The 22,018-nt window shown below is 33.6% G+C and overlaps 3 protein-coding genes and 2 long non-coding RNA genes across 5 annotated transcripts; 3 read left to right on the top strand and 2 right to left on the bottom strand.

Moving 5' to 3' along the window:
- The first annotated feature begins 1,422 nt into the window (after positions 1-1,422).
- Positions 1,423-8,076, top strand: Taf1 (TATA-box binding protein associated factor 1). Its single transcript, XM_070635138.1, has 8 exons — positions 1,423-1,552; positions 1,620-1,780; positions 1,843-3,191; positions 3,295-5,038; positions 5,121-6,594; positions 6,738-7,194; positions 7,259-7,447; positions 7,510-8,076. The coding sequence occupies exons 2-8, from the start codon at positions 1,629-1,631 to the stop codon at positions 7,986-7,988; spliced, it is 5,844 nt and encodes a 1,947-aa protein (XP_070491239.1). The 5' UTR covers positions 1,423-1,552; positions 1,620-1,628; the 3' UTR covers positions 7,989-8,076.
- LOC139086620 (UDP-glycosyltransferase UGT5-like) lies at positions 8,009-10,724 on the bottom strand. The gene is made up of 4 exons (XM_070635139.1): positions 10,461-10,724; positions 10,116-10,386; positions 8,636-9,281; positions 8,009-8,581 (listed from the first exon to the last, which is right to left on the bottom strand). Exons 1-4 carry the CDS (start codon positions 10,702-10,704, stop codon positions 8,189-8,191), a joined length of 1,554 nt encoding a protein of 517 aa, XP_070491240.1. The 5' UTR covers positions 10,705-10,724; the 3' UTR covers positions 8,009-8,188.
- Positions 10,725-11,474: 750 nt separating this feature from the next.
- Positions 11,475-15,856, bottom strand: LOC139086438 (uncharacterized). The gene is made up of 8 exons (XM_070634895.1): positions 15,608-15,856; positions 15,364-15,548; positions 15,222-15,304; positions 14,171-15,163; positions 13,177-13,427; positions 12,937-13,121; positions 12,783-12,865; positions 11,475-12,672 (listed from the first exon to the last, which is right to left on the bottom strand). Exons 1-8 carry the CDS (start codon positions 15,843-15,845, stop codon positions 11,637-11,639), a joined length of 3,054 nt encoding a protein of 1,017 aa, XP_070490996.1. The 5' UTR covers positions 15,846-15,856; the 3' UTR covers positions 11,475-11,636.
- Positions 15,857-17,057: 1,201 nt separating this feature from the next.
- Positions 17,058-18,138, top strand: LOC139086314 (uncharacterized). The gene is made up of 2 exons (XR_011543996.1): positions 17,058-17,376; positions 17,873-18,138. It is a non-coding gene; the product is annotated as an uncharacterized lncRNA (long non-coding RNA).
- A 648-nt stretch (positions 18,139-18,786) lies between these two features.
- On the top strand, positions 18,787-21,460 carry LOC139086313 (uncharacterized). The gene is made up of 2 exons (XR_011543995.1): positions 18,787-19,461; positions 21,257-21,460. It is a non-coding gene; the product is annotated as an uncharacterized lncRNA (long non-coding RNA).
- Positions 21,461-22,018: the final 558 nt, after the last annotated feature.

Below are 22,018 nucleotides of genomic sequence, written 5' to 3'. Positions count from 1 at the left end.
TCATATTTAGTTTAAAACTGTGCATTATTGGACTCAAAAAACCCGATATCGTAGTTCCAACAGTATTCATTGATAATAATTGATTATAAGATAAGATCTTAATCGTGAAATAATTTAAAAACACTTTTAGCTGCAGTAATTGCTGCAAAGTCAAGGCATCTACATTTTTATACTGCTTTATACAACTGTTGTTCTGCACATTGGACAAAAATTTTCAAACCTTAGCCATTCGTTAACGCATTTCTTATGGAATTTATGTGCACAAGGTAATGTTCTAATGTGTTGGTGTCTTCTCATTGAGTCATAACATATAATACAGCGTTCATCTTCTTCATCCTTCTTTCGAGGTTTTTGTGATCTCGTATCATATCCTACATCTGGCAAAAAATCAGATCCAGTATAGTCAGAATACTGATATCCATGATTTCGTTCTCTGTAGAACATTCCGATGATTAAAGCACCTGTAAGTTGATAATTATATCCAATTATTTCATCGAATTATGTAAGTAAATATATAAATACTTACCAACTGTGATTGCAATACCAAAAGGCAGCCATAGATTTTGAAGCGGCATATTTGTTGATTGACTTTCTTCTTTACTTGTGTGACAAAAATAGTAAAACTACGCCACAACTTTATTTTTAACTTAATTCACTAGTTTAGTCTCATAACTACTTAAATTATTATAACGTTTTGCCTTTTCAAGTAATCACTGGTAAAATAAGCGTAAAAATTAACGTCCTGATTGCTTAAAAACTATTTTTTAATTCTATAAAAACAAATGTTGTTATGATACAAGAAAAGAAAGATGTTATAGACATTTGAGCGGTTCTGAATAAATTTAGGTAGCAAAATCAAGACAAAGAAAATTTAAATTTATATTCTGTTAAGCCGTTAAGGATTGCTTACTATGCTTGATTATTATTTGATTGAAATTAATTAAAGTATGCCATTATTTATTAATTTTTGAATATTTTAAAATATGATTTTTAAAATTTAACGGTCAATTTTGAAAAAATTAAATTTTTTAATTCCTATTCAACTAATAATTTGTTTACAATGATCTTATTCAAAGGAACCAATTTAAGTGTATAATATGATCAACACTGAAATATTCTTAAGTTTCATAACTTTTTTTTTTACTAAAAACCGTTAAATTATTTTTCAAACTTAGCTTACTAGATTTCTACACATCAAAATGCATCAATTTAGGATCAATTTCACCAAAAATTCCAATTAAAACAGAAAGTCTAACTATTTTGATGAATTAAACTGCTAACAAAATTAAATATAGAATATCTCAAGCTATAGACAATCGAATGACAATTCCTATTATCAGCTGAATTTCAATTTGGAGCTTATCATGGTCATTTTCGAATTTCGAACATAAGTGACAAGCTCCCTTCGAAAATGTGGAGAATTTAGTGTTGTTTACATGATAAAAAATTGAAAATTGACATTTTAAATTTTAATTTATTTTATTGGTGATAAACAAGCATAAAGTAAATTTAATTAACTTTTGATGTGTTCATAAGTGATTAATTCACAAGGGTAACATGAATTAAACTTGTTTTATATCGAATTTATATGCTGATTTCACATTATTATTTTTTCATAGAGCATCAAAATGTCCAATATTGATTCCGATGAGGAGCATGAAGATGATGCATTAAACAAGCAATTAGCCGGTTTTTTGTTTGGAAATATCGACGAAAATGGCAAACTTGAATCAGATTTTCTGGATGAAGACGTAAAAAAGCATGTTGGATCTTTGTCAAAGTAAGCTTTGCTTCTTCTTGTTCCTTATTTCTCCGGTTGCTGATCTATTATTTTTCTTATAGGTTCGGTCTGCATAATATCATCAGTTCTGGATTTATTACGGATGATGAAGCTAGTGACTCGGACTCATTTGATTCATCAGATTCTGGCGGAGCACGACGAATGAAAAAGAGAAGGCCAATAGCATCTCCAACAGATTATAATCAGAAAAAAGAAACAGCGGAAGACTTTTTCGATATCGACGAGTTGGCCGAAGAAGGCCCAGAAAAAATCGAAAGTAAAGATGATTATGATATTGAGGATGCAATTCCAGCAGCTAAAGTATCTGCGGACTTTGCAAAGGACTCAAAAATCAAAATTGAAAAGAATGATGATAAAGACTTAATGCCACCTCCTCCTTTAGATGCTGCACCGTCAGTTAAACTAGATGAATCAAGTACAACAGATGGAAATGATTCAAGTGACGGAAATGAGTCAAGAAAGTCAGAAAAGAAACTGGATACGCCTCTAGCTGCTATGTTACCATCGAAATATCAAAACATCAATGTCACTGAGCTGTTTCCTGATTTTAGACAAGATAAAGTTTTGAGATTTTCTCGACTCTTTGGACCTGGTAAGTTTTCTAGCTTGCCACAAATTTGGAGAAGTGTTCGTCGTCGAGTTAAAAAGAGGAAGAAGGAACGTGAACGTGTCAATCCAAATTCAGCAGAATCAAATACAAGTGACTCAGATTTAGACTCAAAGAAATGCAACGGATTTAATCTAAAATTCGCACCAGTTCCTCCAAAGGAACAGATTGTATCTGATGACGAAGAAAAATTGCTTAGTGAAAAGACAAACGACGAAAAAGAGGAGAAAAATGACGAAAATGGAAGTAACGATCAAAAGGCAAAAACAGCAGCAGATTGGCGATTTGGTCCTGCTCAAATTTGGTACGATATGCTTGATGTTCCAGAAACTGGTGAAGGATTCAATTATGGATTTAAATTAAAAGATAGAACGAAATGTACTGACGACTCAGAGGATAATCAAAGTGATCCTGATTTTCCACATGATGCTTATTTGATGGTTTCACAGTTACACTGGGAAGATGATGTTGTTTGGGATGGAACATTAATTAAAGATAAAGTAGAACAGAAGCTAAATTCAAAAACAAATGCTGCGGGCTGGCTTCCTAGCAGTGGATCAAGGACTGCTGGTGCATTTTCTCAACCTGGAAAATCAAATTTACCAGGCACAATGGGCGGGAAAGACACGAAAGCTACTTTACCAATTTTAAGCAAATACAGTAAATCTCAGCCAGCAAAACAGCAGGAAGAACATGATGATACTTGGTATTCTATATTTCCTGTTGAAAATGAGGAACTTGTTTACAGTAAATGGGAGGATGAAGTCATTTGGGATGCAGAAGGTGAGTAACGAACTTTACAAATTTGAATTAAGAATTTTTTTAAAAAGCATAAAATTTAAATTTTTGAAAACCGTTAAAATTCAAATTTTTATTCTTATTACAGCTGTCGACAAAGTTCCAAAACCGAAGGTGTTGACATTAGATCCAAACGATGAGAACATTATTCTGGGTATTCCTGATGATATTGATCCTTCTAAAATTCAACAAAATACTGGAAATCAACCAAAAGTTAAGATTCCACATCCTCATGTTAAGAAATCAAAGATTTTGTTAGGCAAAGCTGGTGTTATTAATGTCTTAGCTGAAGATACGCCGCCACCACCACCGAAATCACCTGACAGAGATCCATTTAATATCAGTAATGATGTTTATTACGCACCGAAGACATTCTCAATGATGGATGTTAAATTAAATACTGCTGGAAGTCTTTTACAGCACAGTACACCAGTTGTTGAGTTAAGGTCACCATTTATTCCTACACATATGGGACCAATGAAACTAAGAATGTTCCATCGTCCACATATGAAGAATTATTCACATGGCGTGTTGGCATCGACTAATTATCATCCAGTTGCCCCATTACAAAAGCATATTAATAAGAAAGCTCAACAAAGAGAAGCTGAAAGAGTCGCTAGTGGTGGAGGAGATATTTTCTTTATGAGAACTCCAGAAGATTTAACTGGACGTGATGGAGAAATTATCATGATTGAATTTTGTGAGGAACATCCACCGCTATTGAGTCAAGTTGGAATGTGCTCAAAATTAAAGAATTATTACAAAAGAGATGCTGATAAGCCGAAAGCACCATCTGGATTTAAATATGGAGAAACGGTGCCGGTTCCTCATCCCAGTCCATTTTTGGGAATTTTAAATCCTGGGCAGCATATTTCAGTCATTGAGAATAACATGTTTAGAGCACCAATTTATGAACATCAAATTCCAGTTTCTGATTTCTTGATTATTCGTACACGTAATAATTATTATGTCAGAGAAGCTGATGGTCTATTTACAGCTGGTCAAGAATGTCCTTTATATGAAGTTCCTGGTCCAAATAGTAAACGAGCAAATAATTTCGTCCGTGACTTTCTTCAAGTCTTTATTTATCGTCTATTCTGGAAATCAAGAGATAATCCAAGGAAAATTCGTATGGATGACATCAAAAGTGCATTTCCAGCACATTCTGAAAGTTCAATAAGAAAAAGGCTTAAGCAGTGTGCTGATTTCAAAAGAACTGGAATGGATTCAAACTTTTGGGTCATTAAACCAGACTTTAGATTGCCATCTGAAGAAGAAATTCGAGCGATGGTCTCACCTGAACAGTGCTGTGCTTACTTCAGTATGATTAGTGCTGAACAGAGACTCAAAGATGCTGGATATGGTGAAAAATTCATTTTTGCTCAACAAGAAGATGATGATGAAGAAATGCAATTAAAAATGGACGATGAAGTTAAAGTTGCACCTTGGAACACAACAAGAGCATATTTACAAGCTATGAGAGGACGTTGTATCCTTCAATTGAATGGTCCAGCAGATCCAACCGGATGTGGTGAAGGATTTTCGTACGTTCGAATGCCAAACAAGCCAACACAAAATAAAGAGGAACAAGAAAGTCAACCGAAAAGAACAGTCACAGGAACAGACGCTGATCTTCGTAGATTACCATTGAGTAATGCAAAGGCACTGCTTAGAAAATACAATGTTCCTGAAGAAGAAATTAAGAAATTGTCACGTTGGGAAGTTATTGATGTAGTCAGAACTTTATCAACAGAAAAAGCAAAAGCAGGCGAGGAGGGGATGGATAAATTCTCACGTGGAAACAGATTCTCAATAGCTGAACATCAAGAAAGGTAATTAATTCACTTTGTTCAAAATTTGAATTTAGAATTTCCGTTAAATTTTAAATTCTAAATTTCCGTTAATTTTTCACAGGTACAAAGAAGAATGTCAACGAATTTTCAACCTGCAAAATCGAGTTTTAGCAAGTTCTGAAGTCCTTTCTACTGACGATGAAGAGTCTGAAATTTCCGAAGAATCAGATTTAGAGGAAATGGGTAAAAATCTCGAAAATATGTTGGTCAACAAAAAGACATCATCTCAAGTGATTAAGGAACGTGAGGAGATGGAACGTCAAGAGCTTTTAAAGCTTATCGAAAGCAATCCAAAAGCTCATTCAAAGAAAAAAGACGATGAACTGAACCAGTCACAATCAACACATGTTACGAGAATATTAAAAATTACAAGAACATTTAGGAACAGTGAAGGACGTGAATATACCAGAATTGAGACTGTTCGAAGATCTGCAGTTATTGATGCATATGAAAAAATTAGAAAAACTAAAGATGATGAGTTTATTAAGAGATTTGCATCTATGGACGAAGCTCAAAAGGAAGAAATGAAACGTGAACGAAGAAGATTGCAGGAACAGTTGAGAAGAATCAAAAGAAATCAAGAAAAGATTAATGCACAAGCACATGATACATCTGCAGTCTTGTCATCAGATAGAATTGCTCATTCTGGTAGTTCCAGTCGAGATCCATCAGTCAGCAAGGAATCGCCATTAAAGAAAAAAGTCAAATTGAAGCCAGACTTGAAATTAAAATGTGGAGCTTGTGGTGCTGTTGGACATATGAGGACAAATAAAGCATGTCCAAAATATACAGGAATTTTACCACCAGTTTCACCTGTTCAAGTTGCAATGACTGAGGAACAAGAAGAGGAAATTGAGAAGGAACTAAATGTTGAGGATGAAGATTTAGTAAATGTTGATGGAACTAAAGTAAAATTGAGTAGTAAATTACTTAAACGACATGAAGATGTGAAGAGACGAGCTTTATTGCTTAAAGTACCAAGAGATGCAATGGGTAAAGTTAAGCGACGTCGTATGGGACTTCCAGATGAATATTGTGACTATCTGCAATATAATAAAACAGCTCATCGTGCACGTACAGATCCAATTGTCGTTTTATGTTCGATTCTTGAAGAGATTTTGAGTGATTTACGTGATTTGCCAGACATGCAGCCATTCATGTTTCCTGTTAATGCAAAGAAGGTACCAGATTACTATAAAATCATTCAAAATCCAATGGATTTAACGACAATGCGTGACAAATTGAGACAAAGGAAGTACATAACACGTGAAGAGTTTTTAGCTGACATTAATTTAATTGTTGATAATTCTGCGTTGTATAATGGACCTACAAATACAATTACTATGGCTGCTAAGAGACTTTTGCAGAAGTGTATCGATCGTATTGCTGAAAAGGAAGAGAAATTGATGTATTTGGAGAAAGCCATTAATCCACTTTTGGGAGATGATGATCAAGCTTCATTGTCGTTTATTTTCGAGCAATTCATGAATACAAAGCTGAAGATTCGTCAAGAAAGCTTCCCGTTCATGAAACCTGTAAGTACCTTGATGAAACCGTTATTTAAAAAATTTAAATTTTCTAAAGTTCAAAGTTTGAACTTAAAAAATTTTAAATTTGAAATAACCGTTAAAAATGTATTTTTTGTTGGATTACCTTTTTATTAATTTCTAATCCTCAGGTCAACAAGAAAACAATCAAAGGATATTATGATATTATCAAAAATCCAATGGACTTGGAAACAATGACAAAGAAAATTGCTGCACATCGATACCATTCGAGGAATGATTTTCTTAATGATTTGCATCTCATAGCCAGTAACAGTGAGAAATTCAATGGAGAAGATTCAAAATTGACAAAGGAAGCGAAAGTGCTTGTAGACTTTGCTAAATCTTCTTTGGAAGGCCTCGATATTGGACATTTGGAAGCAAATATTGCACAAGTTCAAGAACGTGCAAAACAATTAGAATTCAATTGGGGCGACGATGAAGAATCGTTTGGAAACTTCCCATCACGCAGAGCATCAAAAGATGGAGAAGATGGTGACGATACATCGAGACCTGGACCATCAATTATCCCACCACAGCAGACTGAAGTCAAGCGTTCGAGAGGCAGACCGAGAAAAAATCCTGGTGCTGGTAAGATTATTGCTATCCGAGCTTTATTTTTTAATTCGTTTGTTTTTTATTTATCTAAACTTAGCAACCAGCAAATACGTCAAAAAGGATAAGACTAAGCCAGTCGAGGAAGTTATTGATGTTGTTGGTGATTTTGGACCTTCAAAATCGGATTCATTTTCAATTGATAATGAGAACTTTGGAGTTGCATTTGATGCTATGCCACCAATGTTAATGCAACAGCCTCAACAATCACAACCACCACAACCTTTAGGTAAGAACTTAATTTTGATTTTAAGAAAAACGTATGAAACTGTAATTTATTTCATGATATAGATGAAAATGACAGTCAACAAGCTGCAGAAGCAATGATTCAGTTAGGATACTATTCAGGACAGCAGCAACAAGACGAATCTATGGACTTTGATCCAAATTATGATCCATCAGATTTCCTATTAAGTAAAAACCCATCTGAACAGGAACCAATCCCACAAGCTCAACAGCAATCATTTCAACAAGATGCATTTATGTATTCAGGTGGAGTTCCTGTTCAAGAAGGTGCTGGTGGAGATGACCTCACTTTACAGCAAAACTTTTATGGTGCATATGGTCAACAAGCATTTAATGTTGGAGATTATTCATTCCAATCGCAGTCAATACAAGAAGAATATTCTCAATCCCAACCAATTATTAGTGATGGTGGTGGACTTGCTGATTTGGAAATTTCTGATTCCGATGATGATGAAAATGAGGAGAATAACACGTCTGAAAATCAAGCTGATACAAGCAAGGATGAGGATGGATTATGGTTTTAATTATGTCTAGTTTACAAAAATATGTTTTTAATTTCATTTTATTAACAAAATAAATATTTTTCATTAATAATGAACAATAACAAGCTATAAGAAGATTTCAAGTGGATGTTCAAGACAACATTTACTGTAAGTATCGTAATTTGACTATTTCAGTTGGTTTTGGTGGGTTTTTGTTGTATTTGTCTCATTTGAAAATTGATCTATGATCGTTTCTGTTTCTGTGGTGACTTCCTGAAAATTCTTCTAAGGATCATCCTCAAAATTACAAACTTAAGGTATCCAATCACAACAAAAATAGCCAATAATGTGCAGTAGACATCAATCAAATGAAATTCAATGAAATTTAAATTTGTACTTTGTGCCCTCAAATGGCTTGCTCCTTGATGTCTTGCTGCATATTCTGTCCAGTAAACAACGCTTTCTTGTGGTGTCATTGGACGGTCTACAAAGCGTTTTGAAATTTCTTCTGCATTAATTTTGTACTTGGGGTTGTTGAGAAGTTCCAGAATAGATTCTGTAACTGCTTCTTCTGTCACGTCATCATAATTAATTTGTAGTCCATAACCTTTCATGACTGATTTGGCCATATTAAGCTGCAATTAAATAATTTAGCAAAATACATACTTTAAGTCACATTAGTTTCTTACCTTCTGATCACCAAAAATCGGAATTCCAAGAACTGGTACACCCTCAACAATAGCTTCTGTTGTTCCTAATAATCCACCATGAGTAATGAATACCTTGACATTTGGATGTGCAAGAATGTCTCTTTGAGGTATCCAAGAGCTGATTTTAATATTGCCTGGATTTCCTGGCAGAGTTTCATTTTCGTATTTCCACAAAACCTTTTGTTTAAGCTTTCCAAAAGTCTTGACAAAAGCTTCCCGCTTCTCAATTGGCCACTGCTTGCTCTGAATGAATGATCCCATAGAGAACAAAATGACTCCATCTGTTGCTGAATCTAAAAATTCTTGAATGTCCGCAGGCAATGGTTTTGCTGGCTTCACATGAATGCCTGCAATACCAACGGTATTTGGCATGCTTGGTCGAACGGTATTTGAACTGACATGGGTATTAGAGAAGATTATGGACGTGTTAAAGTACATGTCTTCAAAGGAACGCTTGGCATTTGGGAAGTATTTGCTATAAAGCGCTCTTTGTCTTGGCATATAATATCCATGATAAATTCCTCTCTCGATCAATGAGAATGCTGTGTTCCATAGTCTCTCTTTAAATGACATCCTGTCTGTATAATGAAGGAATGGATTCGGCACATACGATGTCGGCGAGTCACTATGAATGTGCAGAAAATTAAGATAATAACCTGTTAGGCTGGAATTGCTTATTCTATCACGCGACTGACTCTGTTAATGGAATTTTATTGACATATGGCTATAAACTTTTCGTTTTGTTTCGAGTTAGATTGTGAGTCGATTCTTTTTTTTTGCAAATCATTCTGATAAAGGAACAATCATAAAAATATTCAAAAATTTTATGTTTGCCATTTCTTAATTATCATTGTTTCTGGTCTAATACAACCCGAGCAGCACATTTTGATGATCCCCGTCAATACGGCGACGTACCGATACCCTAGCGAACACGATGTGCTGTTCGGGCAAGTTGATAAAAGCATAATACACTTATATTGATCACTCGTCTAATTTGTTATCATTCCTGATAGCCCTAAACGTCACTCTTAAGCTATTTTTATTTAGTTTTTCTTTCCAGAACTTCTTCTGACATATTTTCATGCTTAATTCAGAATTTGAATCAAATTTAAATAAATCATGCTTACAAGAATACCATCTAGAACTAACTCTAGTTCAATTTGCTGACATTCAAATTTTTCATTCATATCTTAAGGTCATGATTTCAAGGTCAGAACTTAATTTATCTAAAGATCTTCGATTCCATACAATAAATCAAATTTATCTACAAAAACAAGTCGCTTGCTTATTATGAAACCGCTTTTATGACGTAGAAGATCAACGACCTTGAGATAAAAAGCCGAAAAGCTAACTCAGAACCAAATAGAAGAGTTGATTGATCTTACATCAGAGTCTCTGTTCCTTCAAAATTCTCACTTTGTTCTCAATCTTGACCTAACCCAACACAGTATATACTCACTTTCCAGTCATATCATCAGTCCATCGAACAGCAGCAAACGTTGTAAAACTAACTAAGATACAATTAGTTTTTTCAGCAATACCCATTAGGGAATCGACCAAAAATAATTCAAAGATGCAGATGTCATACTTGTGGTCTTCATTCATGAATTTCTGAACTTCATTGTTGGCCATAAATAAATCCACAATATCTGTATTCATTTTTGTAAGCATAAACATAACACCTACAGCTGGGAATTTTCCGAATACAAATGGATTTACCTCGTGTTTATCTGTGGATTTATATTATTATTTTTTGGTCAGATTTAATTATCACTTGGGGATTTTAAGGCTTTATGTCATTTACCAGACTCAAAAATTTCCAGAATTTTTGACACATCAATTTCATTGTAATTCTTTCGATTGGCCTTTTGTGGATATGGTGACATGACAGTAACTTCATGTCCAGCATCCACTAAACTTTCTATAATTCCATTTCCAATTGCAAAATGTGATTTACTTGGAAATGGAAGAATACCAAGAATTTTAAGTCCATTCACTTGAATACAAATTGTTGATAAGACAGCAACCACAAAATAAATAAACCTCATGATTGAACAAGAGACACTTATAGACTGAGTAAGATTTTTGAGAGAACTTAATAATTTATGCACTTATATGTATGTGTGTGTGGAGTTTCTATTATTTTTATTGCGTATGTAGATGATCACAACAAATGCTCACATGTGTCGTTCCTAAATATTTTGTTCTGAGAGATAAAAGTATTGTGCTGTTACGTCATTTGATCGTGCTCTGAGAAGTGTTTAATTTACTATGAATGCGTTATCTACGCATCAAATTATGATTAAGGTTTCGAGTTTTTTGATAATATTTTTTTTAGGTTTTGTTGATTATTATGATTGTAATTTGAGTGAACCTTGTTTATCTTTCTTCTCCTTCAGAGTAAGGGTAGTAAAGGGTGGAGTGGAGTAACCTATGAACCTGTCTGTTTGTTTATGTAAGGGTAGGATAGGATATCTCGGGTAGGTATATAAAATCGAAGATAATCCTTTTGAGTTTAAACTTAAATTTGCTTGACAAAATAAGAACCTGAATAGTTCTTATGCTGAGAGAACCAATTTGAGTTAATCATCCTCAATCTACAATATAACTTTGTCTAAAATCCCACAAATTCCAATTATATTCCAACATCGCATCAAATTCAAAACTTAAATCTTCCCAAAAAATAAATTAAATTAAACAGACATTTCAGCTATGATATCTTAGACATATCGCCATAAACTCTTGAGTATACAAAAATTGATACATCTTCTCAGCAGCCACTGTAACTTAATTTTGAGAGAGACAAAACACGCATCGCTTAATTTTTTGTTTTTATTGTATTGGCCGTGACAATGAATCGACAGTTCTTCTCTTCTAACTTGTTATTAAATAATTTTAACAATTTTGCAAGTCATCATGAACACATCTATGGCATCAATATCGAGTATATATAATATATTTGCATTTTTAGCAAGTGCTCTTACTCGTTCTTCTTCTTGTTGGATTTCTTGAATATCTTTTTGAGAATTAATTTTAGAATCTTAAACTCGATATAAAGAATAATTAAGGAAATTATGGCAATGACGATGTAAACATCAAATGAATATAACTGAATGTAATTGAAATTGACAGCTTCAGCTTGTAGATGAGCAGCTCCATTATGCCTTGCGACATATTCTGTCCAATATACAACTTCTTGTTGAGGTGTTCGTGGACGGTCGTTGAATATTTTGGAAATCTTCTTTGCCTTATCTTTATAGGCTGGATTTCTTAGCAATTCATTTAATGTATTGCCAAAAGTTTCTTCAGACAAGTCAGGATAGAGAACCTGCAATCCATAACCTCGTGCAACAGTCTTCATCATGTTCATCATTTGATCACCAAAAACGGGAATTCCAAGAACTGGAACTCCTTCAACAGTAGCCTCTGTTGTGCCTAGTAATCCTCCATGAGTAATGAATAATCTCAAGTTCGGATGTGCAAGGATGTCTCGCTGAGGGAACCAAGATCCAATTTTAATATTGCCAGGATTTCCAGGCAAAGTTTCATTTGAGTATCTCCATATAATCTTTTGTTTAAGCTTTCCGAATACATTTATAAATATCTCACGATGTTCCTCTTTCCAGTCTGTTCCATCAATGTAAGAACCCATTGAAAATAGAATAACTCCATCGGTAGCTTCATCCATAAATTGTTGTAGATCACTTGGAAGAGGTTTTGCTGGCTTCACATGAATGCCTCCAATTTCAATTTGTGTTGGCATGTGTGGACGGACGAATGATGAACTTACGTGATTATTAATAAAGGTTATTGATGAATTCCTATACATATCATTAAATGATCGTTTAGCATTTGGGAAATAGTAATTGTAGAGGTATCTTTGCCATGGCAAGTGGACAGTATAATGAACTGCAGTTTCTAATAATCCAACAGCTGTGTTGAATAATCTCTGCTTGAAATTCATATCTTCAGTGTACCATAAGAATGGATTAGGAACATATGAAGCTGGTGAGGTGCTATATAAGGAAATCAAATTTAGATAAGCATTTATGGCATAAACATAATAAAGGTTGGATTATATCATGTGTGATTTAGTGATAAGGTTTATGACTTGATTTTTACTTACTTGCCAGATACTGTGTCTGACCAAAACAATGCGTCATATGTGTTGTAGAATATCAATGCACAATTGAACTTCTCGGGTATTCCCTAAGATATTTAAGTATGGAAATATAAGGAATTATGAAATCAAAGCTCAAGGTTGAATTGATGACACTTGCCATAAATGCCTCATTTCCAAACAATTCCATGATGCAGACATCGAATTTTTCATCAGTTTTCAAGAAAACCTCAAGATTCTCTGACTTCATCACCATTTTAACCATATCAGCACCAAAAGTTGGCATCATCAGAAGTGAGAATATGATTGGAAAGTCGATGTACGCAAATGGATTTGGTTCTTGTTCTAGGATTAAAATCTTATTACATTTCAAGCAATGATTCTAATTTAATTCAGCAACCTTCAAATTGTTTCATAACATCAGGTATTTGCACCACCCGATAATTATCACTTGGCTTATCTGGCATTAAATTTGAAATTGCTGTAACATTGTGACCTGCTTCCAACAAACTATTAACAATTGAGTTTCCAATCGCAAGATGCGATTTCATAGAAAGTGGAAGAATTGCCAAAATTTGTAAACTTGATGCCAAATTTATGGCACAAATCAGAGCACTTAAAGCTAAGAACCACTTCATGTTCACGCAATAACTGCTTTACAACTGACATATCTAAATGAATTCTTGATTGGTATTTATCACCAAATTTGCTATCTATTAATTTTATTTGTCTAATCAGACGAGTTATAAATTCATAGAGGTGGTCAGGATTGGTGGATTGGAGCGCATTTTGCTGATGGATTTACCCTTTTGATGACCAGTACTTAAAAGAGCTATGTGACACTCCATAGAGCGAAACACAGCGGGGATTGAGATATTTGGAACAGAACCAAAAGGTACAATAATAAGCATATGGCTTCCTCAAAAAGCATACAATTAGCTATTGAACATCCTAGTTATCTATCCTTAATAATTGTTGCACATATCCATAAAGCTTGACAGCTAATGAGTAAACATGCGGTCAATTGATCGTGATATGTTCCAAGCGTAACTCCCCAGCCATACAGACATATTAATCATAATCATTCTATTGTTTTTCAAATTCAATAAAGATCAAAGTGTGTGCGTATCGATATCATTACTTGAAGGTCCACATGTGTGTCTCACGATACTTATTTTTAATCAATTTATGTTTTAACTTACACTCGTGTTTGTTTCGTCTACACTTCGTCGATGCTAGACAACTGATTGATAAAGAAAAGAAAATTTGATCATTTTCGGCCAAAATGCCTTTTAAAGTCATGCCTATAAGCGTCATAAATATAGGAATTTTGAGATAGTAAGGTTGTTTATTAGTCTGTCTTTAACATTTTTGGTCGTAAAGATACTAAATACTTAATAATCTTAAATACTTTAAAAACTATATAAATGATCAAGGCACAGATCACAATAATTGTACAATACACATCAATTAACTGTGATTGAATGAAATTCATTTTAACTGATGCAGCTTGAAGATAAGGAGCTCCACGATGTCTAGCGACGTATTCTGTCCAATAAACAATTTCTTCTTGTGGTGTATTCTGTCGGTCATTGAATCTCTTGGATATCTCAACTGCATTTGATTTGTATGTAGGATTTGTTAATAATTCATTCAAAGCTTTACTGATGCTGTCCTCTGACACATCCTTTACCAAAACTTGTAAGCCATTTCCACGAGAAATTGTTTTTGCCATATTCATCAATTGATCTCCAAAAACTGGAATTCCAAGAAGTGGAACTCCTTCGACAACAGCTTCAGTTGTGCCTAACAATCCACCATGAGTAATGAATAGCTTGACATTTGGATGTGCAAGGATGTCTCTTTGAGGAAACCAGGATCCAATTTTAATATTTCCGGGATTTCCAGGTAGTGTGTCATTGCTGTATTTCCATAAAACTTTCTGTTTAATTTTTCCAAAAGCTTTCAAAAAAGCTTCACGTTGTTCAAGTTTCCAGTCTGTTCCATCAATGTATGAGCCCATCGTGAATAAAACAACTCCTTCGGTTGCTTCATCCAAAAACTTTTGTAGATCACTTGGAAGTGGTTTTGGTGGCTTCACATGAATGCCTCCAATTTCAATCTGAGTAGGCATAAGCGGACGGACGAATGTTGTACTTACGTGATTGTTAATGAAAGTAACTGACGAGTTCTTATGCATTTCATCAAATGATCGTTTAGCATTTGGGAAATAGTAATTGTAGAGATATCTTTGGTATGGTATGTGAATTATTTTATGAACTGCAGATTCGAGAAGTCCAACAAGCGTGTTGACTAGTCGTTCCTTGAAGGTCATGTTATCAGTGAACCATAAGAATGGATTAGGGGAATAAGATGCAGGTGAGTCTCTATTTGATAAAGATTTATGAAGATTTCGAATTCAGGCTCAAATGATTTTCTATTTACCCTCCGGATATTCGGTCCATCCACGTCACAGCATCAAAAGATGTGTAGTAGATTAAACTACATCCGAATTTTTCTGGAATTCCCTGTTAAAAATCACTTACTCATTAGTTATTTCCACAAAAAATCATAAAATGCTTCTTACTAGTAGAGCATCTCCAGTAATCAGTTCCATTATGCAAACATCAAACTTCTCATCACTTTTCAAAAATTCTTTCAGTTCTGCTGATTTCATAGCATTTTCTACCAAGTCATGTCCAAATCTTGGCATCATTATCATTGATAATATTATAGGTATGTCTATAAACTTAAAAGGATCAGGCTCTTGCTCTAAAAATAATAATATTCAATTTCATGTTGGCCATAGAATTTCCAAAAGCTTATCCTACCTCTTAATAAATCCACCATGTCTGGGATGTGAATAGTACGGAATTTATCCTTTGTCTTATCAGCTTTATAATTTGCAATAACAGTCACGTTATGATCAGCTTCCACTAACGTGTTAGCTATTGTAATTCCAATAGATTGGTGAGACCTCCATGACAGTGGCAAAATTGTCAAAATTTCTAAGCCACAAATTAAATTTAAACTGGAAATTAAAATAATTAATAAAATAACTCTAGACATGCTTAATTGATCTTAGCTTTTAGACTGTCTGCTAAAATTGTTATCAATGGGTATTTATTGAAAAACGTGAATACTGATAAGTATCATAAGAAGTGATTATCAGTGAGTGGCTAAAGAATGATCTGCTTCATATTTGGTAATGTTTGTGATATTAAAAGCGTGATTCCCATGCGACACTGAAAGATTAGTAAATACTAAATTTATTGAGTATTCTTTGACTTGCAATTTTGTCACGCAACAGCTAATGTACTTTTAAACCACACATATAAAGCTACATAAAGACATCACATCATACAATAGAAACAAATTGGATGAAATTTAAAAAGATGTGAATGCATTGATGCAGATCCTTGATGTCCAGCAAGATCCTTGATGGCAAGTTAATGTTGATGTCTAGTTCTAACTTTTTTTGTCCACTAGAATTCTGTCCAGTAAACGAATTCTTTATGTGGAGTTCTTGGACGTTCATTGAAAATATAGGATAATTTTCAAATACTTCAAGGAAAGCTTTACGTTGTTCAACTTTCTAATCTGTTCCATCATTAAATGATCCCATTGAGACATTGTATGCAACTTTGAAATTTTGTACTGATCATTTTCATGTTGCTGTTGTAATATCTCATGTAGTTTGATATGATCGATTTGTGCTTTTTTATACGTACCTACTTCTAACTTTGCTAGCCGTACAGATCAATTGTGATTCATGGCCTCCCAAAGATGATACCTAAAGCTGGTTTTTTCACTGGCTTCCGATTTCCAATACCAAATGCTACACTGTACCTATTAGGCAAAGAGCATTCTTTCATGGTACAGAAAGACCATTACGGTACACCAGTATAGTCCTAAAAGCGTTCTCTTTGTTTGTTAAGGCATGCTTCTAAAACTTGACAATTTTTGATATTTTTTTCCAAAAAAATCAGATTCATCATAAAATGTTGATATCAAATCAGGAAGAGATTAAAATTTTGATAACAACACAAGAAACAAAGTTGCAATAAAGCCATTTTGAAGAACAAATCACACAGCTTTCATAAAAACGTTGCTATACAATAAATGATAAAAATGAGTAACTAAGTAGTAAGAGAGTTTTGTGTTATATACTTCTAATGACTCTCATTTCGCTATCAAAAAAGTGCACTACGTCTATCGTGAGAGATAAGAACCGAACACATGCTCGTATTTTTAATATACATCCAGCCGTAATAAAGAGAACTCACTTTTTACTTATATTATTATTTCTTTTTTTGTTGATTATCAAAAAGCAAAATCGGCAGTTAATTATGACTTTTCATGAACAATCTCTTCAGTCGTTAATTGCAGGAGGAAAAGTCATAAACGATATTTTTTTGACATTTTGCGGTGTAATTTAAATTTAAAGATTTATATCATAATGACAGAAACTTCATCACCACGTAGAAATTTTTCCATTTCACGTTCCGGAAAGTTTAAGAGACGTAGCAAAGATAGAGTTTCGATTACTGATCAAAGTTGGATAACTCCGGATCTTGATTTTGAGTTTGAGAGAATTATTGTAAGTTTTATTGTTCTACAAAGTGACAATTTAATGAGTAGCTTCTAGAAGTTATTCAAATTTGGTTCAAGTGCCTCTTGAGAATTTTTCTGGTTTTGTTATCTGAGTTATAGCTGTGACACGTATTGATATGTGATGAGATACATTTGAGTTAGTGATTGTATTAGATCACAATATTGAACTGTAAATACTGATGAAAATGACGTAAAATATTAGTCGACCTTAGGTCCGGTTAATAGCCAAATGTCATGTTTACCGGGTATAAGTCACGATTAGAAACTCAAGCCCGAGCTTCACAAAAAGGAAAAAGAGGTTTAGCGGAGCCTTAGAAGCTCCAAAGTGGAGCCTTCTGTACTTAATGCGCCTCTTTACTTAATACACCTGATAACTAGACTCTAAACTAGTGTATAGGAAGACATTGACAGTTCATATGGCCTTGTCCATCTTATTACACAATATTTATCATGAGAATTCTATAAATAATAACTAATTTCAGAATTCACAGAAAGCCTCGCTCGGCGGCAACGCAGAAAGTGCAAGCAGAACACTTGGACAATGTTCTCAAAATGCTATCAATGATAAAAGTTTATTTACAACGCTAAACAGCAACGATAAGAAATCTGATAAGAACTGTGATGAAAATGCAAGCTCAAATGAATTCGTTAATACAAAGTGATATCAGCACGTAGGAAAACATTTTAGTGTCCAAAAATAATTGAAACATTTTTTTTGGCACATAAAAATTATTTTTAGGCATTAAGACGTGTATCATAATTTTAAATTGTACAATAAGAGTAAAATAATTTTTAATTGTTTAAAGTTTAAGGAACTTTATTATCCCCATCACGTAAACTTTTATGTGCTATGCTTCTGTCATGAGCATGAATAAGTAAACATAAAAAGGCATAAAATTTAATTAAGGTATATTTTGGAGTGAGAAAGATAAATTTTTGTAATTTTTGAATGACCTGATGAATTGCTGGAAACTTAGATGGATTTTTTTAAAGGATAATCAGCCCGAGCCACACAATTGTGAGAGACAGTAAGGCTTAAATTGTCAATATTTAGAAATATCCATTATGGCTCCCCTATGCGTGGATTTTATCTCGAGTGGACAACTTGATATAATAACTAGACCTATGGTCGACTTATGACAAATTTTAATGAACGTTCCGAAGAAAAATCCATTTGTCGGCCGTACTAACTTACTTTTCGCTGACTGTAAAAATCAATTCTGATTCATGACATCCCAAAGATGCCATCTGAAGCTGACTCATTTGCTAGCTTCTTCTTGCCTAGTACAATACTATCACTATCGATAGTCTCTTTCCAAGAGTTCTTAGTCGACTTTAGGTCTGGATTTATGTCAATTATATATTATGTCAAGTTATTGTTTGTAGTTGATAGAGCAAGATACAAAATATAGTTTTACAATTTCATATGCTCCCCGGGTTCGGTAATAATTATAAGAACTATGTACAACATAAAGCGCATTTTACAAAAAATAATAAAATAAACAAAAGAACAGCATGGAAATTCCAGAAAGGAAAACAAGAAAACAAAACAAAAGTCGTGTTTTGTTTTATTTCATCTAATGGAGCCACTCAATGTCATACTCTTAATCCCTTGTCACCTTAAATGTTGATTAACTTTAAAAATAATAATTATGATTAGATATGACTGAAGTGCATTGTGTGCGGACTCATGACCCAACAGTGAAGGAATAAACAATATTATGAATGAGAAAAATCGATAACATTGTTGCAAATACATTTATAGTTTTGTACTTTGTAGGAACAAAAAGAAAAGTACGTCATTAATATTTTTTTTGTGATTGCACAATTCATCCATCCGTCTGTATATTTTTATTGTGATATAAATTATCAGACTGTTTTTTTTTGTTGTGCTGCTTATTGCATGAGAATCGGAAGAAATAATCATTATTTTTTGATCGATAGCATTTTTAGATTTAATGACTTTAATATTTCCCCGATACCCGTGCTGATTCTCGCTAATTGAGATTGTGGGTTGGAATAAATTTTCGGCATGCAATTATTGATGAATATTGCGTGATATAATTCTCATGTGAGTGCTTTCAATAAATATGATTTGATGGCAGTCGTTTTAGTCGGAATTTCCATTTTTCATTGCAATGACTACGTCCTAATGAGTTTGATGCTTGTCAATTGTCGTCAATTCTAATTTTAAACGCAGATACAAATTTTAAATGTCAATTTTGAATGTTAAGCTGTGAATCTGAAATCGGAAAATGTCAATGAGATAAGTGATAGGAAACATATTGCTGAACATTGAATGCAGCGAGCTGGATCAATTGTCTGCAGATTTATGGTCGATTTTTTAGTAAAATTGGAACAATGTCAGCTTAGTCATAGAAGTGAATGACCATATTCTATCTAAAAGCATAAAACAGTAACTTTGCATGTCTGACTGGCAACAGAAGACCAGGACGGCTAAAGAACTCATCAAAGGAAGTTGATAGAGGCAGTGTTACATTTGGTGATTTGGTATTGACCTGTTCCAGTTTCTAAAGGAGTCCATGGATTGGTCATGGATCATAAATTGACCTATAAAGCCAGCAAATTAGGGAAGTAAAAAGCCTTAAACACCAAAATTCAGCATAACTCCCTTCCATTCTCACGAAAAATAATCGATTCAAGGCATGACTTGCAAATTCTATTAATACAATAAACTTACCTTGAGAAACTCGTTGGATATAAATTACAACTTTTAGCGTTTCCTTGTTTACAAATTGCCTCCAAACGTGCCTATAAATTAAGAAAAATTGGTTCAGCACAAACAAGATTTACGTCCATAATTTCTTATAATAATTTTCAATTTTTATTTTTTTTCTTTTTCCATTTTTTTATATGTTCAGTAAAAAACTGTGTATGAGGATTCATTTCATATTTTTTTGTGTCTTCTTATCCTTATATAATTTTAAATTAATTATTTAATTAATAATAATGAGTTTGTCAATAATAATTTCGTATAATATTAAATTAATTGTTTAAATATTTTTGAAAGGTTAATAGCTTGTTGCTGCTTTTGAACAACAACATAAAAAACGTGCGAATGCTTCACATCCTGATGATGCTTTACGGGGGTCGTTCATTTATTACGTAATGCTCTTAAGAAGGGGCGAGATTTTGCTACACCTCAAACGGAGGAGTAGGTAAAGGTTCTTGAGACAGAGGCCAAGAATTCTCAGTACCGGTCTTGGTCTTGGTCTCGGTCTCGGTCCCGGTGTCAGTCCCGGTTTCAGTCCTGTCCCAGTCTCAGTCTTTTTCCCAGTCTCGATCGCTGTTTCACTCTCAGTCCCTGTCCTAGTCTCGGTCACTGTCCTCGTCTCGGTCCCTGTTCTTGTCTCAGTCTCGGTCCCTGGCCAAGTCTCAGTCTTGAAAATTTGTCAAAACCGAGACATCGGGAAATCTTAAGGAGGAGGGGAAGGGACTCAGATAGTCAATTTCTCGCGTTACGTAACAAGTGGAAGTCTTCCGTTATCATAAATTTTTAATTTTTTCATCCTTTGCTTTTTGAAATTCTGTCAGTAAAAAAAATTATTCGGTTCAGTAAACTTTTTCATACAAAAAAAGGGGTTAAAGGTTGAATATTTTGAAAATATGTGAACGGAGATTCTTTTTGACTGATTAGATTTTAATGTTCATCATCATTTTTATGTGTATATACGAAAAACAATTTTTTGTGTTCCTCAACAACTTTTTTTGTGGTAAATTTTTGCTACCTTTTTAAATATTTTTTTAGGAGCAGAAACTCGACATAAAGACACATTTTTAAGCTCTTTCTTCTTTATATTATTTTGTACCAATTTATTTTCGAGCTTTTCTTTTTTTATTTACAGGAATTTTATGCAAATTTTCACAGTACTTAATTCACCCTCAGAGAGACACGGGCGGGAGTAATGAATTTATGAGGTGAACATTTGAATAAGAATATGTGACAAAAACATTAAAAATAGGAATGATTCATAATAGAGTAATAAACGTAAACGATATGCTGCATTTTTTTTTCCTCTAGCTGACTTGAATAAATTTATGACTTTAAATGAGTTTTTGTCATTAATAAAAAAAATTATGGATTTATTTCTCTGCACTCTGTGAGAAATTTTTCTTCGTAGTTCCCTTAATATCCTGAGATTTGTTTTATGGAAATTTTATATTAAATTTGAAAGAGTTATGAATATGCTGAAAAATGCTGTTGGTACTTGATGATTCATTTATGATTGCAATGTAGAATTTAAAAATATCTACGGAGGAATCGCTGCCAAATTAAAGTTTGATGACATATTTAAATGAATTGAGTGCATTCAAGATTATGGATGCTAAGCTGTAAGGGATTAAAGTGTTTTCAAGATGCTAGTCTAGATTGGACAGGCTTCCATTTGACTAAGTAGCAATAATCGCAAAAATATCAATCGTTCTTAGAATCGGATATGTAACTAGTGAGACAATCAGGTGTTCAATTTTGGGTCATTAGGGATGTCGATTCAATTACAGCCATAAAGCGGAGCAGAGTCGAATAAAGCTCTGATATGACACAAGATCATTGCCAAAATGAGAATCAAGAGGCTTTTGATGGAAAATTTTTACTTTTATAATGGTTT

Source organism: Chironomus tepperi, unplaced genomic scaffold (genome assembly GCF_022539635.2).
Source record: "Chironomus tepperi strain 1889 unplaced genomic scaffold, CSIRO-AGI_Ctep_v1 contig_85, whole genome shotgun sequence".
Taxonomy (NCBI): Eukaryota; Metazoa; Arthropoda; class Insecta; order Diptera; family Chironomidae; genus Chironomus; species Chironomus tepperi.
Note: the sequence above shows the minus strand (reverse complement) of the source record. Positions and strands in the feature narration are given on the sequence as shown.

Bases quoted from the DNA above. Each gene is read 5' to 3' on its own strand.
- Taf1 (XM_070635138.1), top strand. From the start codon at position 1,629: ATGTCCAATATTGATTCCGATGAGGAGCATGAAGATGATGCATTAAAC. The intron at 1,781-1,842 runs GTAAGCTTTGCT...TTTTTCTTATAG, and splicing joins CATGTTGGATCTTTGTCAAA to GTTCGGTCTGCATAATATCA. The intron at 3,192-3,294 runs GTGAGTAACGAA...TTCTTATTACAG, and splicing joins AGTCATTTGGGATGCAGAAG to CTGTCGACAAAGTTCCAAAA.
- LOC139086620 (XM_070635139.1), bottom strand. From the start codon at position 10,704: ATGAGGTTTATTTATTTTGTGGTTGCTGTCTTATCAACAATTTGTATT. The intron at 10,387-10,460 runs GTAAATGACATA...ATAAATCCACAG, and splicing joins TCTGGAAATTTTTGAGTCTG to ATAAACACGAGGTAAATCCA. The intron at 9,282-10,115 runs GTGAGTATATAC...GCACATTCATAG, and splicing joins ACTGATGATATGACTGGAAA to TGACTCGCCGACATCGTATG.
- LOC139086438 (XM_070634895.1), bottom strand. From the start codon at position 15,845: ATGTCTAGAGTTATTTTATTAATTATTTTAATTTCCAGTTTAAATTTA. The intron at 15,164-15,221 runs GTAAATAGAAAA...TTTATCAAATAG, and splicing joins ATGGACCGAATATCCGGAGG to AGACTCACCTGCATCTTATT. The intron at 13,122-13,176 runs GTTGCTGAATTA...TTTTAATCCTAG, and splicing joins TGTTATGAAACAATTTGAAG to AACAAGAACCAAATCCATTT.